The sequence below is a fragment of the Macrobrachium nipponense genome, chromosome 42 (genome assembly GCF_015104395.2).
Source record: "Macrobrachium nipponense isolate FS-2020 chromosome 42, ASM1510439v2, whole genome shotgun sequence".
Lineage (NCBI taxonomy): Eukaryota > Metazoa > Arthropoda > Malacostraca > Decapoda > Palaemonidae > Macrobrachium > Macrobrachium nipponense.
This window is the reverse complement of record NC_061103.1, coordinates 49,083,240-49,098,777: the sequence shown is the minus strand read 5'-3', so window position 1 is coordinate 49,098,777 and position 15,538 is coordinate 49,083,240. Positions and strand designations below refer to the sequence as shown.

General features: G+C 42.8%; 1 protein-coding gene across 1 annotated transcript in view; it reads right to left on the bottom strand.

Annotated features, from left to right (window-relative positions):
• LOC135213373 (vacuolar fusion protein CCZ1 homolog) overlaps positions 1-15,538 on the bottom strand; it is a 221,391-nt gene that overhangs the window by 140,394 nt on the left and 65,459 nt on the right. Inside the window, exon 5 of the mRNA XM_064247352.1 lies at positions 937-1,112. Coding sequence (XP_064103422.1) covers positions 937-1,112 — 176 coding nt within the window. The remainder of the gene's footprint in view (positions 1-936; positions 1,113-15,538) is intronic.

The window sequence follows — 15,538 nt, the reverse complement described above, 5'->3', positions numbered from 1 at the left end:
TTTGCCTGAGTCATTTCAGGAACATTGTGAAAACCATGCAGAGGCAATCTTCCTTGGATAGTTATTTTTTAAAGAGGCCTTTATTAGGAGTAAGCAAATAGGAAGATCCAAGTGATACGATAAACAGAAAGTTGACGTGGTAAAAAGAAATTGAAATTTTGTAAAAAAAAAAAAAAAAAAAAAAAAAAACGTAAAGTATAAAAAAGTAAAAATAAATGTAAAAACCAAAAAATAACAAAAAAAAAAATAAATAAATAAATTTAATTTTAAGTTTTTTGTAAAGTTAAGTGTTGATGTTTTCTGCCATTTGTTAATGTGTTTCGTAAAGTTTAGTGTAATGTTTTCTGCCATTTTTTAATGTGTTTCGTATAAAGTTAAGTGTTCATGTTTTCTGCCATTTGTCCTCCTCCTCTGTCGCCAACTCTTTCCGGAGATCTGGTCTCACTCGACAAAGGTTAAGGTTCCACTTTTTACTACATACGTATGTACGTACAGTATTTCTTGTACCATGTACACTAATACACTTTATTTACAGGTATGTCGTAAATATTAGTAGTATGTATATGTAGTTTAAGTTTGGTATTGAATGGTCCAAATTGTTGTATTTCATTGTTTATTGGTCAATTTTGCTTTATTATAAAATTTACTGGGGTGTTTTTGTTGGGCTTGGAACGAATTAGGCAATTTACATGTAAAATGTGGTTAAAGATACGAAAAAATCAGGTTACGAAGGCGCTTCGTAACGGTTTACTTTCGTATCCTGAAGCACTAATGTATAATAATTAATAATAATAAGTGCTAAAAGAAGAAATATTCATTATTCAAGTCCACACCTTTTTTTTACAAATACAAAACTTTCCATTCTCTTGCAAGGTTATCAATTCCTATTTCAACTTATTCGACCCCAAAACCTGAGGATGGTGCCCCCATACATACCATACAACTTGATGATTATAGAAGAAAGCTGTATGACTGATGTCAGGGAAGGAAGCCTGAAGCAGCGACAAGCAGCAATGGATTCTTAGGAATGTCTGTCTATCTAATGGAAGGAATGAGACACCAGACCACACAGTTAATATGTCTCCTCCACTCACATCTATGGATGATATATACTGAAAAAAAATTAAAATGTCAACATAATAGTGTATGCATGGTTCAAAAGAGCCATAAAAATACCTGACTGCATTGAAAAGTATACATGAAATATGAATCATACTGTTTTGCATATAACAATTATAAAACTCAAAATCACTTAAAAGTTGTGTTAGGATTCTCATAACCTAACTTACAATATACTAAGAAAAATCAACAGGCAATTAGTGAAAAAAAGAGCTAAAGAAGTAATCAATATGACATTTTTATAATAAAATACTTACAATTTTATATACACCAAGTAATTACAAATCTATAAGTTCCATATCCGGCAGCTTGAATTCCAAATTTCACAGGTAATGCTTCAAACCATTGTGTAGGTGACCAGTTCTGCCCACTAGCAAGAGAATAGGAATGACTGTAAGCAGAAAGCTCAGTTTGCATTATGTCCACCAGCGGGGAGGAGCCTGGGCTCCGATTCTGTAATTACTTCGTAAGTACAGTCAGTCCCTAGTTATCGGCAGCCTCTAGTTATCAGCGATTTAGTTTTATGAAGCTTGTCTAGCGCTGAAAATTGGCAATTTTTGGCACCAATTTCCAGTTACTGGCGCTGATAATAGAGTAATGGCGCCAATACATACCTAACAGAGGTGCCATTAACCAGTTATCGGTCCCATAAGCAGCTAAAAAGGGATTTTGACGTAAGGAAAAATCTATTTCTGGGCGATTGGCTCGTGTCGCCAGCGAAATATCCTTTAATCTATTATTTCTAGGGTAAATGTACTAACACATACCAGAGAATAATAAATAAAGAAAAAGGTCAGTATAACTGACTCGCTCACCCTCCAAAAGGGTGTCGGTATGAACACTAGGCGAGTGAGACCACTACCACGAGCCAAATGCCAATAGAAATCTCCCACTACAAAAACCCTCCAAGAGGAGAGCCGACCCACAGAGTGAGCAGCTCGTACTGACTACTACTCCATCCCATGCATGTCCGACTGCTGCGCCTCTAGTGGGCCATCCTGAAGTTTGCAGACAATCTTGGGCGAAGGGATGGGTTAGAGGGTGGGATTTCGCGTGGCGACACTGAGCCAATTCTGCCACCCCAAAAAAGAAATAGATTTTTCCTTACGTCAAAATCCCTTTTCTGGGCTCAGCTCGTGTCGCTGCGCGAAATCGTACCAGAGAAATAGCCCCAAGATTGTAAACAAAAGTAATAAAATAAATCAGAATAGGTCTCAAATAAAAGAGAAAATAAATATAAAAAAGAATATAATTGCTAAAAAGATACAAATACACAGTGATACAAAATTAGAAATATGCTTAAATTACACTTAATTCTAATCATGTTTCTTATCATAAGGTAATTTACATATGTACAGAGGTAAAATGGTTTACTATGTAACAAAATGGTAACTGTGTAAAGGCATGTATCAAAATATAATAGCAATTAAGATAATCAAATGAACAAATTAATCAACAATGATAATATATAAGGAATGTATATGACTTAATATACAAAACCCGTAACCATTATAAATAAGATGTATCCCCTAGCATAAAAATAAGGGGGTAACATCCATGAGATCAATATCTATAATCATCTGTGAGTGTCCCTAGCAAAAAAATAAGGGGCACCCACTACATCATCATAAAAGCAGCTAAGACACAAGGTGAATGTAAATGAACACGGCAGGAATAGACGAACTGTTGGGTGAGGCAGGTAGAGGAGGACTGAATCTTCTACTACAAATTAACTAGAGTCAGGGGAAACTATATGTTACCCGCTGCTACTGCTGAAAATTCAGAGCTTCCAAGGACTTAAGGTAATGACGTTTGAACACTGTCGGCGATTTCCATCCGGTATACCTTTTTCAACTCATTTCTTGAAGTTCATGTGTTGGAAATAATTAATTGCAGGTGGCTACTGCCCTGACATCATGTGCTTTCGGGAAAGAGTCAGGATTGGCTTGCTTAATAAAGTACAGGATTTGTTGCCTGATGCCTTTAATGGATAAAGTTCCACCTTTTTTTCCCTCTTAAAGAGGGGACCCGATGAAGATGAGGAGGTCCTGGACAGAAGGCTCGTAAGGTTGTAACTGGGCAAAGAGATACCTCTTGTGGAAGGGGTAGTACCTTCCAAGGTTCCCACCTCATCAAAGGATCTTCATTCTTTGCTAAAAAGCTACGTTCCGGAGAAAGTAGGACCTCCCCTGTGGGAAGGAATTGAATATGGTCCGGATCTCTGGATAAGCGACAGTTCTGAAATTCTTGCTCCTGAAGCTAAGCTTAATAAAAATAGGGTTTTTCTTAAGAGCATTATAAACGAGCATGTGTCATTATCGGTTTCTGAAGCCAGTTTTAGAACATCGTTTAAGAACCATGAAACTGACGTAGGCCTTACAGAAGGTCTAAGTCTAGCACATGCCTTAGGAATAGACGAGAAGTAGGAATCCGTCAAGTCTATGTTGAACCCAAATTGAAATATCTTTTTCAAGGCTGACTTGTTTGTCGTAATCGTGCTAGCTGCTAAACCTTTTTCAAATAAGGATCTGAAAAAGGATATAGCTGAATTAACTGTCATGATTCTAATATCTGATTCTCTCAGGAAGAGTTGCTAACTTTTGACAGCAGCATCATACTGTCTCAAAGTTGAATCCCTTTATCGGATTCCAAGAAGCAGAATATTCTGAGGGTCAATATTCGCATCGCATTTTTTTGCCGCAAACTTCATGAAGTCCATAAAGTTAGGGTTTTGAGAATCCCTGAGGAAGCGAACACAGTCTTCGTTTGTACTGACTGGGAGAGCCTGGGATTGGGGATCCGAAGAGGACGAAGGCCAGCTCCAGAATTAGGGGATACCAATTGCTCTTCGGCCAGTCTGGGGCTACTAGAGCCACTTGACCCTTGAATGTTCTGAGTTTGTTTAAAACTTTCATGAGAAGATTCACTGGAGGAAACGAACAAATAAATCTTCTTCCAGTTGTTTCCAGTCTAGAGCCAGGGCGTCCGTGGCATAGGCCAGAGGGTCCAGGTTGGGGGCTACATAACACGGCAGTTTGTGATTCGCTTGAGATGCGAAGAGATCCACTTGTAGCCCTGGAACTCTTTGAAGGATCCATTGGAACGAACTGTTGTCCAGTGACCATTCCGACTCTAGGGGCACTGATCGGGATAACGCGTCTGCTATGACGTTTCTCACTCCAGCTATGTGAGTGAGGAGAGATGCCAACTGAACTTGTCTGCCAGGAGAAGATGGCTACCATGACATGATTTAGATGACGTGACTTGGAGCCTCCCCTGTTTTATACAATGTACTAACACTGCGCTGTCCAGAACTAGCTTTATGTGGAGTACTTTGGTGGGCGTAACCTTTTTAGAGTCAAGAACACTGCCATTGCCTCCAGTACGTTTATATGGAACTGACTGAACTGAGGTGACCAGTTCCTTGAAACCTTTTTGACCTGGGAATACCCTCCCCAACCGCTTAAGGACGCGTCTGTGTGGATGGTGATCCCTGGGTGGAGGGAACTGAAGGGGTACTGACACTGACAAATTCTTGACTTTCGCCCACGGCCGAAGTCGATTCTTTAGAATCAGAGGGACTGAGGATAGTTTGTCCCTGGACCTGACATTTGATCGTGAGCGCCAGATTCTGGTTAGGTCTTTCAGTTTGGCTTTCATTAAGACGTTCGTCGCCTGCTGCAAACTGAGAGAACCCAGGATCCTCTCCTGAGCTCTCCTTGACGCCAGTTTGTGACTTAGAAATTGCTTGACTGACTTCGCTATTTCTTTCCTTTTGGTTGATGGAATCGACAGAGTATGGGAGGATAGATTCCATTGAATGCCCAGCCACTGAAAGTTTGACTCTGGAGTGAGTCTTGACTTGGTCCTGTTTATCTTGAAGCCTAGATATTCAGGAACTGAATCACTTTCAGTGTCAGCTCTTGTTGCATTGCCTCGGACCTGTTGAAGCCCAGATCAACCAATCGTCGAGATACGCTACTACCATAATCCCTTGTGACCTGAGTTGTTGCACTACCACTTCCGCTAGTTTTCGTGAACACCTGGTGCCACGTTGAGTCCGAAGGGAACTACCTTGAAGGAGAATGTCTGGTCTCCTATCTTGAAACCCAGATATGGACGGAAGTGTCTTGCAATAGGGATATGATAGTAGGCGTCTGTAAGATCGATAGAGGTGGTGACGGCCCCACGGGGAAGTAAGGTCCGCACCTGCGAGATCGTGAGCATCTTGAACTTGTCGCAGCGGATGGCTAAGTTTAAGCGGGACAAGTCTAAGATTACCCTTCTTTTTTGTGAGCCTTTTCTTTGGCACGCTGAACAAGCGACCTTGAAATTTTAAATTTTAATCTCTTGACTCTCGCTATAGCTCCTTTCTGAAGGAGGTCCTCTGCGTACTCTGTCAATTCCTTGGAAGGAAGTTGACGGAAAGGTCTGGATGGAGGTGGGTTCGTCAACCAGCTCCCAACCCAGGCCTTTGACACTATGCTCTGAGCCCATTCGCTGAAGTTCCACCGGTGGCGAAAGTGAAACAGCCTCCCTCCTACCTGAAGTTCTTCATGGTTCTGGTAACCGCCTCGACCTACCTCTGAAGTGCTTTCCCCTATTAAAGGGGCCTCCCGACCCTCTCCCACGAAAGGAACCGCTTACCTCTGCCTCCCTTACCCGAGCGGTCATACTTCTGTGAAGCTTGACTCTCGAAGGCTTGATTGTAAGCTGGAGAGATGGCGTAAGAGGTGGAGGGCTGAGGCTGAGGGGATATCACATAAATTGGTTGTGATTGAGCCTTAGAAGTGGAAGGTTGGGCTGTTTGCACTAAGGGCACCGCTGGAACTTGCTGAGGAAAGCGTGGCTGCTTTTTCTGGTAAGGATGGAAACGCCTAGGTTTCCTCTGTCCCTACCCTTACCTTTAGGTGTTAGGTCTTGCCTCCTCTTAGCCGTAAGGCCCCAACGGTCCTAAGGCTCTGGTTCAGCCTCGTAGCCTCTGACTGGACTTCCTTCACCATAGCTTCTGGGAAGAGATCTGCTCCCCCCCAGATGCTAGACGAGAGTAACCTATTCGGTTCATGTCGAATGGTTTGCCTCTTGTGAGACATGCTTCCTACAATTCGTTCTAGCAGTGGCAAACTCAAACATATCCGACTGTACCGTTTGAGTCAGGGCTTTGGTCATGAGTTTAAAAAGCGTCTGAGCCATAGGCTATGGTTGCTACCTCGGACATAGCCATAGAGTTAATTGACCTGGCTAATCGCGATTTCGCGATCAAATTCAGCCTGAATAAAGGCTGATCTGTGGGAAGCCTGGGTAGCTTTTCACCAAACTGCTCCATAGCACAGTCAGGTTTGAGTTTGCCAGCTGAGAAGGTGTTCGGCAAGTCTTCCCACAATTCTCCGGCTGAGGGGAGCAACGGAGATGTGGGATCTGCTTCCTTCAATTGAGGCATGGGTTCCCCCTTCTGGGCCGCTGGGATGGTATGACTCGCGATCTTTGTCAGGAACGGGAGCGGGGTACTCTCATCCATTGTGAAAATGGTAAAGGGACTCTTAAAAGGTTGTATCTTGGTATTAGAACAATCCATGTCCTCTAAACACCTGAGCCATTCTCTCTGAGCCTGGTCTCGTGAATAGAGGACTGTCTCCTTTGGTACCCTATCATCCCGACAACCATGGCTGAAGCTGTAGCCTTGCGTAGCCTATGAACGGAGGCTGGAGGTCTTCCGGGTAGAACTCGAAGTCCTCTATCCTTCGAGTTCCAAATTCCGGTATTGAAATGAGACCGTCCTGGAAGGGGGCGTATGACGCTACTCTCCATGGATTGTTCATCGAGAACGGAGGTAGCGAGTCATACGGAGGTGGAAGCTGAGTTCCACTCGTATTGAAAGAAAAGTGGAGGAGAGGCTAGAGGGGCTTCTCTCAGTCCGGCTTTAATAATGGAGTCCTGGGAAGTAATCCTATCCGACAAACGAGAGATCATTTGTTCCATGCTACTCTTTAGGGACCCAACCAGGTCGCCCACCTGTTGCAACAAGCCAGCATTGGAGTCCAAGGCCGGAGCTGCTGCGGAGGTGGAGGGGTGGCTCTGAATCGGAACCAAGGGTAGCGGAACTGGTGACTCTGCCGGAGGGCGAGATCTCTCTCTGGAGGATTTACTCCTCGAGGACTTAGAGCCGGAGCTAGAAGCTTTAGACCTGTCTGCTCCGGGATTACCAGCCGAGACTTACGCGAGGAGGATGACGCCGAAGCCGTTCTTCTTAGACGACGACGACGTCTTAGACAAGGATTTCACTGCTTGACCCTTGACCTTAGGTCTAACCGAAGCGTCAGGAGGAGTATACAATTCATCACCTGTAAAGCCTTGGAAGGAGGATGGAGAGGTTGCAGGAGTAGAAGAAACAGTTACGCCCAAGGGTGACCCTTGGGTGTCCACTATACTACCTCGACCAACAGGTCGTCTACACCTAACCATAGGTTCCACATTAATATCTAAAGTCGCGACATCCGTGGAGATATCCTGGTCTTGGTCAGTTAATGAGGCAGCCAGCTGTTGTTGGATGAAGGCGATAGTCGGGGCCGCCATCTACTGGTCGACGTATCCTGTCGCCTTGCCTCCGGGGAAGATTCAACAGCGCCAACCGCTTCTCTAAGATGTAGGGCATACCCTTGGCGGCGTTCTTCCCAAAACCGCCGACCCAGGCCCGAAGGGTGCCAGTGCGGTATCCCTCACTGCCGGCGCCTGGAAGAGAGGGCGTAGATTAGATTTAAGAATCACTTAAAACTAAAACTTAAAGTATAACTTAAACTTAGATGCCTTAAGTTAAAGTGAATGATGAAAACTTAAGCACTAAGACAGAAGCGGAGCAGCTACCGGAGATGGAATACTTACCCCTTCTAAAAGCTGGCTCACCAGATCGTAACATATGGTACACGTCTCATGGTACCAGACCTGGATGTCCCCGTGCAGAGTCGCGCATGGAGCATGGGACCGGCAAACTTCGTGTCCACATGGGTCCTGAAGTGTGGCGGCGCATCCCGGATGCTCACAGTTGGTGGTCTGTAAGTGGGGAAGACACATAGTATCATTAAAGAAACATCACTTACAGGCTAAAGGACAGAAGAACTCCGTTGCGTGTGCCGGAGCTTGGAAAAAAAAATTGGGCATAACCCCCCCCTGCTTCGCCATGAATAGGCTATAATCCCGGAGAGATACCGGTAAGACACGTAAGGGAGGGGGGGGGGAAGGTTAAGGTACTTAAGAAAAACTTATAGTTAATCTAATACACTTAAACCTAAAACTCAAACGAACCGGACCAAGTCCAGTGCGTAGCGGAGTGTAGTAACTCGGCAATACGGTAAGGTTAGCAGGGACCCACTGTATGTTCCGGTCCCACTCTACTGGGTGGGACTAACATCTTCCGCTGGATGCCAGGACTCCGATCATGAAAGGAGCCCTAGTAAGGTGGGAAAGAGCGAGAAGACATACAGGCTCGAGCGAACACAGGAGCGACAAGGAAGCAACGGAAGGGGGGAAAGGCCAGTACCCCTACCACATTACCACCCGGCCGGACCGAGAAGCCGGAGAGGTCGAGTCCAGTCTGGGTCTGTCCCGTCTCCCTGGGCCCCTCCGCCTGGGGGGGAGAGAGGGAAGCAGGAAATCGGGTATGTGGAGCGAGCATGGGCAGACCGACCCACCCTCCCCCGACTCTATTGGAAGAGCGGGAGGGGGGGGAAGGTGACTGGGCAGGCGGTCTGGCTGACTCGTGATCGCGTAGAGTGACCACGAGGCGATAAGACCAAAAAAAAAACAAAACAACTAAGCCTAGGACAAACCAACTGATCAGAGAGATGCTATCGGGAAGCAACTGAACTGAAAAGCAGGAGCATAAAGGCCCCTGATGAGCGGTAGTATAGGCTCAATGAGCCAGGACCTAGGCTAAGCCAGACGCCTAACTAACCTAACCATACAAAAAACATGGTACAAATAAATAAAATTAAAAGAAAGAAAACAATATAGTAGGAGAAAAAATCCAGGAGTGTACGACTAACCCGAAGGAAAGTCTACCACTCAAAAGCTAGTCAGAGGCCGATACTAAGAGCCGGGACTAGGGTCTGGAAAGAAGAAGCCTACATAAGGTAAAAGACATGCATGCATGACAAACCTGAGTAGACAGTACCCTAAGTAAAACGGATAAATAATATAGAGCGTACATAGATAAGGGGATGTTCTAGGTATGGGAGACCAGGAACGAACCCACCATGAGGCAGAACAATGCTGCCATGCTTCCGACCCAGAGTACGTATTTATACCTAAAAAACGGCAAATACTGTCTCAGGGCCGGAAAAAACCAACTAACCATAATTACTGAGTACTTAACTTAGCTGCTGCGATAGCTGCACGCTCCATTATAGATAAATCCAACGAAAGGGCACAAAAAAACACAGAGAGAAAAATAGCACGTGTGACTCGTGTGCGCTAACTGAAAAGGATGGCACTAGAGGCGCAGCAGTCGGCAGCATGGGATGGAGTAGTAGTAGTACGAGCCTGCTCACGTCTGTGGGTCGCTCTCCTCTTGGAGGGTTTTTGTAGTGGGAGATTTCTATTGGCATTTGGCTAAAGTGGTAGTGGTCTCACTCGCCTAGTGTTCATACCGACACCCTTTTGGAGGGTGAGCGAGTCAGTTATACTGACCTTTTTCTTTATTTTATTTATTCTCTGTAGGTGTTAGTACATTTACCCTAGAAATAATAGATTAAAGGATATTCCGCGCAGCGACACGAGCTGCCCAGCCCAGAAATTGCCGATTTTAGGTCATCAGCTATTTTCTATTATCATCAAGCTATCGGAACAGAACCCCTGCTGATACAGTTGGGGACTGCCTATATATATAAAATCTTATTTTACTATAAAAATTTCATTTTTATATACAGGCAGTCCAAGGTTATCGGCGGGGTTCCGTTCCCAAGAGGCTGCCATTGAGCAAAAACTGCCATTAACTGAAACTCGGCGATTTATGGCTCCATAATGGCGCTTATGGTTATCGGCACCATAACCACTCTTATGGCCTTATGGCAATGATAACCGGAAACTGAGTCACTGATAACCGAGTCCACCGATAACAGGGGACTTCCTGTAACTTACCCAGTAATTACATAGCTGATTCCCACATTGACAAGAGGTGGGAGACATGCACAATTACCACTCCAAAATATTATGTTACCTATGTAATGAATTGAAACAGAAAAGTTGCTAGCATTGAATACAATGCTCACCATTTCCTTATCAGTTAAGAGAGCTACTGGGATACTGCCTATGGTTGATGCTCATCTTAACATGTAGTGGTGTGATGCTACTATAGCCAAGTGTCACCTACTAAATAAGTGGGAGCTGTACAGCAAAGGTTCATGTCCGAATGCTGGTAAAACATGATAGATGCCTGCCCTTGCCCTGGGTGCAGCACCAAGTTAAAACAACCATACAATATTGTCATCTACACTGGGATAAAACCACAACCCATCCACTGAGAATGATGGGTGCTTCAGGTGCATTGCACACCCCCCGGCTCTACAAAGCTCAACACCTTAATACAAGGTGAAGAGATAATAGTAATAGGAAAAATCCCAATGCTTCCTTCCATTACACCATGACAGTCACTAAAATGGTCTTGTGGTAGGCTAAATGTGACTGATTTTTTTTCTTTTTACTTTTTAAATGTTTGTTTGCTCGTGTGAGTGTTGGGATTTACTTATTTATTATTCATGTTGTTTTTTGTTTTTTTACTTGAATTTTGTGGTCGTGTTAAGAAGTTACCATTTGTGGCATCTATTACAGTGATATTTTGTTGACCTGCGAATGTCCTGGAGGCTGACAGTTAAGGCAACAGCTTGCCTGTTGAGCCAGCACTTGCAGTATGCTATCCGTAACTCTTAAAATTACTTTGTGTGTCAGAGTAAAATGATCTACTTCCCTTCAAACTGAGGCTTGAGACGTTAGGAATAAGAGAGGCAATTTACATACTGTAGAAGAACTGTTAAAAATAGAAGAAGGGATAAGAAAATGAGAGACTACAAAGCTGTTAGATTTTAGAAACAAACATTTAATAAGTGCTACCCTTCTCCCCGTTCCTCCATATATGACAATACTAAACCCTAAAAGGTTCCGATCTCGACACACTTCCCACAAATAACTTCGACAGCAGTTAAAGGAGAAACAAAATGTAGGTGATGATCCCTCCAGTAAGAAGAAGGATTTAGACAACTTAATCCAAACTCATTGAAGCTGAACAAGCTGACTTCCAATCTGAAGAAGTCTCAAAAGACCAAAAAGGGGGTTAACCATAGTATTGGAAGGGGTTCTTTTAATAGTATTAAGATGGTAGAATTGTAGATTCACTTTGAAGAATTAGACTTAATTAGGTTGAGGTTCTTTAGGTGGGGATTGGGGGATCTAGGATAAGTTTTGAAGAACTATAGTATTAAGTGAGGCTAATCTAGGTACAAGGGACAGGTTTTTTTTTTGGCCATTGTAGTATTAAGAAAATAAGGTTAAGGAAAATCAGTTTCATTTAATACCCTCCAAATCTTTTCCCATCATACTGCCCCAATTATGACCTTATCAAAAGCCCCAACATAATAATGTGGCTCCTAAAGTGGGGCCTTTGATGGTAAAGAGTCGGGGCACATAATTGAAGGTGGCAGGAGCAGGTTTGGAAGGTGTTTGGTTAGGTGAAGGGGAGCAAGGTTGGAATGAGAGGTGGGATAGGCTGATGTACATGATGATCAGCATTCAGGATAAGTTACAAGAAGCCCAGGCAAGGGAGAACAGATTGGTTACAAGGATAGAGTGATGGATGAGAAAGTGTGTGAGATGGCAAAGAAAATGGCCGAAATGGCTAAGAGGAGCACCAGTGTTGGGAAGGAAAGTGAGAACGATGAGGTGCAAGGCATAAGAAAAGGATTCCTGAGAAAGAAAAGGAAGTACTTGCCATGCATGAGGAAGGTATGAGTGAGGTGAGTCAAAGCACTGAGGAAGAGAAAAGTAAGAAAAGAAAGGGAAAGAAGAAAACACAAAAGGGAAAAGTTGTGAGGAAAAAGGAGTCTAGTTCCTGGATTTTGCTTGGTAGTTTGGACTCAGAAGTTGAGGATCGGAAGATTGGAATTAGTAGTAGTAGTAGTGAAGAGTTTAATGATACAGAGGAGAAAGTAGCCAAAATGGTGTTCCTGTGGAGGTTCCCCCAGATTGAGAAATTTGGCATCGAGAAGGGAAGAAACATTTGAGTTCTTTTATGAGTTTGAGAAGTTTTGTAGACAAAAATATGGGGAGAATGAAAGAATGTGGTTGAAGCAGCTGGGAGAGTTCCTGGATGGGCGGTTGAAGATGTGTTATAGAAGTATGTGTGAGGGAGAGCCAGGTTATGAGTCAGTCATATCAAGAGTAATTGAGCAGGTGAGAAGAAAGAAAGGGAGCATGGTCTACAAAAAGGACGATAGGTTTGAGGAGGCAAAAATGAAGGCTAAGAAAGAAGAGAAATGCTCCCTTAGAGTGAAATGAAGCTTCTAACAAGATGCCAGAGTGATCATCCTCTCCTTCTCACTGGTTCTCTATTATAACATTCAGTGGGGATCCGTGAGAGGGAAGTGTCTCCCTCAGGAGTTAAAACAATGAGTGGAAGGAAGGTCCCAAAGACCTCCTTAGGTGTCATCAGCAGTGTCTCAATAACACCAGGGATACCTTCATACCCTTCTTCTTAGCTGCAAACTTTAACCATTGTTCTGACAGCCACTCCCAGAACTCAGAACATGGGCTATCACAGTTAACAAAAGTCTTCTGCAAAACGTGCATAGAAAATTGGGGATCGAGGCAGTACTGCAGCACTGTAACTGGACAAAGTAGCATCTTGTCCCAATCATCACCTATAGAGTAATTTATGGGGAGGGGGATCAAAAAGGACTCAAAACTGGCAACAGACACCCATGGATTCTGAGTCTAACTCAAGTATAAAGACTCCCATCCCCTCACTGCTCAAACAAATTTTGGAGATCTCTGCTGTGTTGTACCTGGCGGTTCCAAAAGTGGGCGGGTCTCTGTCACCTACAAAAGCGATGGCAGTGCCACCACAAAATTTGAATTTTGGTCTGCTGTGGTAAGAAGCTTGCAGCTATACAATTGCTTAGTAAGTATAAAATAAAACTTTATACTTCCCGTCATTTACCGTAACTATCGAGCATTTATTAAGAGCGCCGTTAAAATTGTCAGGTTGTTAATAAAACCTGCCGATTCTCAATGGTGGCTTCCTTAAGTAAAAATAAAATACATTTTTGTTCATCCCTCGCGCAATGGAGACCTCAAGAAAGAATACTACTAATTAGTAAATTGAAGCTGCAGGTTGTAACCAAGGGTGAATAAAATGAATAACGGCCAGGCAAAAGTGATATTTGGAACTTGAGAAATCACATCGATTGCTTATACAGGCAGTCTCCGATTATCGGTAGGTGCTCTGTTCACGGGGGAAGGGAGGATTGCCGAAAACCGCCATTAATCGAAACTCGGTGATTTATGGCACTTATGGCACTGAGTTTCGGTTAATGACCCTGATAACCAGTTAATGGTGCGTCTGTTAGGTATGTCATGGCGCTGATAACTGAAATTCAGCCATTATGGCACCATAAATTGCCAATTTTATGGCACTAGACAAGGGCCATAAAGCCAGATCGTCATTGACCTAGTCCGCAAATAACCGGGGACTACCTGTACAATGAAGTAGTATGTGCACGTTTTCAACCAAACTTTGTTGCTTTAGGAGAAAAGGTATCTCCGAATTATATCTCTTCTAACAACTAACAGCAATGAAGATATCAATAATACATAATCAGTCAAGATTTTGAGAATATAAACAATATCAAATAAAAATGGTGCACATGACGATGTTTATAATTCTGTAATACTGTAATAATATGATAATAGTAATAACTGTAATTGGATACATGCAAAACAACTTTTATTCAAGACATCATTATAAATAAATATAGTTGTACGTACTGTCTAATTTTTGCAAATAATCACTTTTCTCCAAAAACCATTTCAGTTTTGTGATTCAGAAGTCGTCTCATAGTACAGATATGAGATAAATTCATAAAAATTTGCCATGATTTTTGACTTAGTCGTATCTAAAGGTCATCTTATACACAGAAACATGCTGTAAGTTTCACAGACATCATCATTATTAGTACCAAGAAAGATAGCTGAGCACTACTGACATCCTCACTGCTCTTTTAAAAGAAGAAAAATTGTGACTGTTAATTTTGGACAATGCTTTCACCCGTACATATTACTATTAGTATTTTGCATCCAGCATGTTTACTTTCATTAGCCTTGGGTATCCAGAATTAGCATGTCTTAACAAGTTGGTAACTGAATCATTCCTGTGCTTGGTGATTCTTCTCTTAGTCTCTCTCCTGTATTTTAGAAGATCTGGAATGGATTCACTGATTGCCATTGTTTATGGACATTCACTCAGTTAAATAAAAGCTTTCCGAGACATATTTTGTTTGTTATACTTGGTTATAACTATATATGTATACTATATGGTATATAATACTCCTGCAGCTTACAAAATCATGTTATTGGCTAGATCATCACGATGGTCATTTGCTAATCTCTTTTAGGAAGGGATGGAATTTGCTGAACAAATCTCAAAACTGAAATATAAATGCAAAATATAGACTTCCTTTGGATGAAACTTATATGGAATGACTGATAGGTGTGGGACATCTTGAATGTACAGGCAGTCCCCGGGTTACGACGGTCTCGGCTTACGACGTTCTGAGGTTACGACGCTTTTCAATTATATTAATTAGAAATTATTTCCAGGGTTACGACGCCTACAAACGCTGATCTGGCAGATGAAATATGACACCAAAATGCAAAATAATCAATATTTAAAGGTTTTTTTGATGAAAAATGCAATAAGAATGCAGTTTACATAGTTTTGAATGCACCTAAAGCATTAAAAGTAGATTTGCTTAGGATTTTTGACAATGTTCCGGCTTACGACGATTTTCGGCTTACGACGCGTCTCAAGAACGGAACCCCCGTCGTAACCCAGGGACTGCCAGTACAAGTACGCACAGGCTACATCATTGGGTCCTTGTTTGCGTATCAGATTTTGCCTTTTGTCAGGAGGCCAAACCACTGAGGCATCTGGTGAAATGTAGGGCTACTGTGCAAATATACCTTCTTTAGTATTTTTGCTGTTCAACCGATCTACTATAATTCCAACCTTTTTCTGTCTCCCAGGGACTGTTCTGGAGGATATCTGGAGTAATCTTTAGTTTTCTGTAAAAGTAAACTAAAGGCAGTCCCCAGGTTACGATGGGGGTTTCGTTCTTGAGACGCGTTGTAACCCAAAAATTGTCGTAAGCCAGGACAT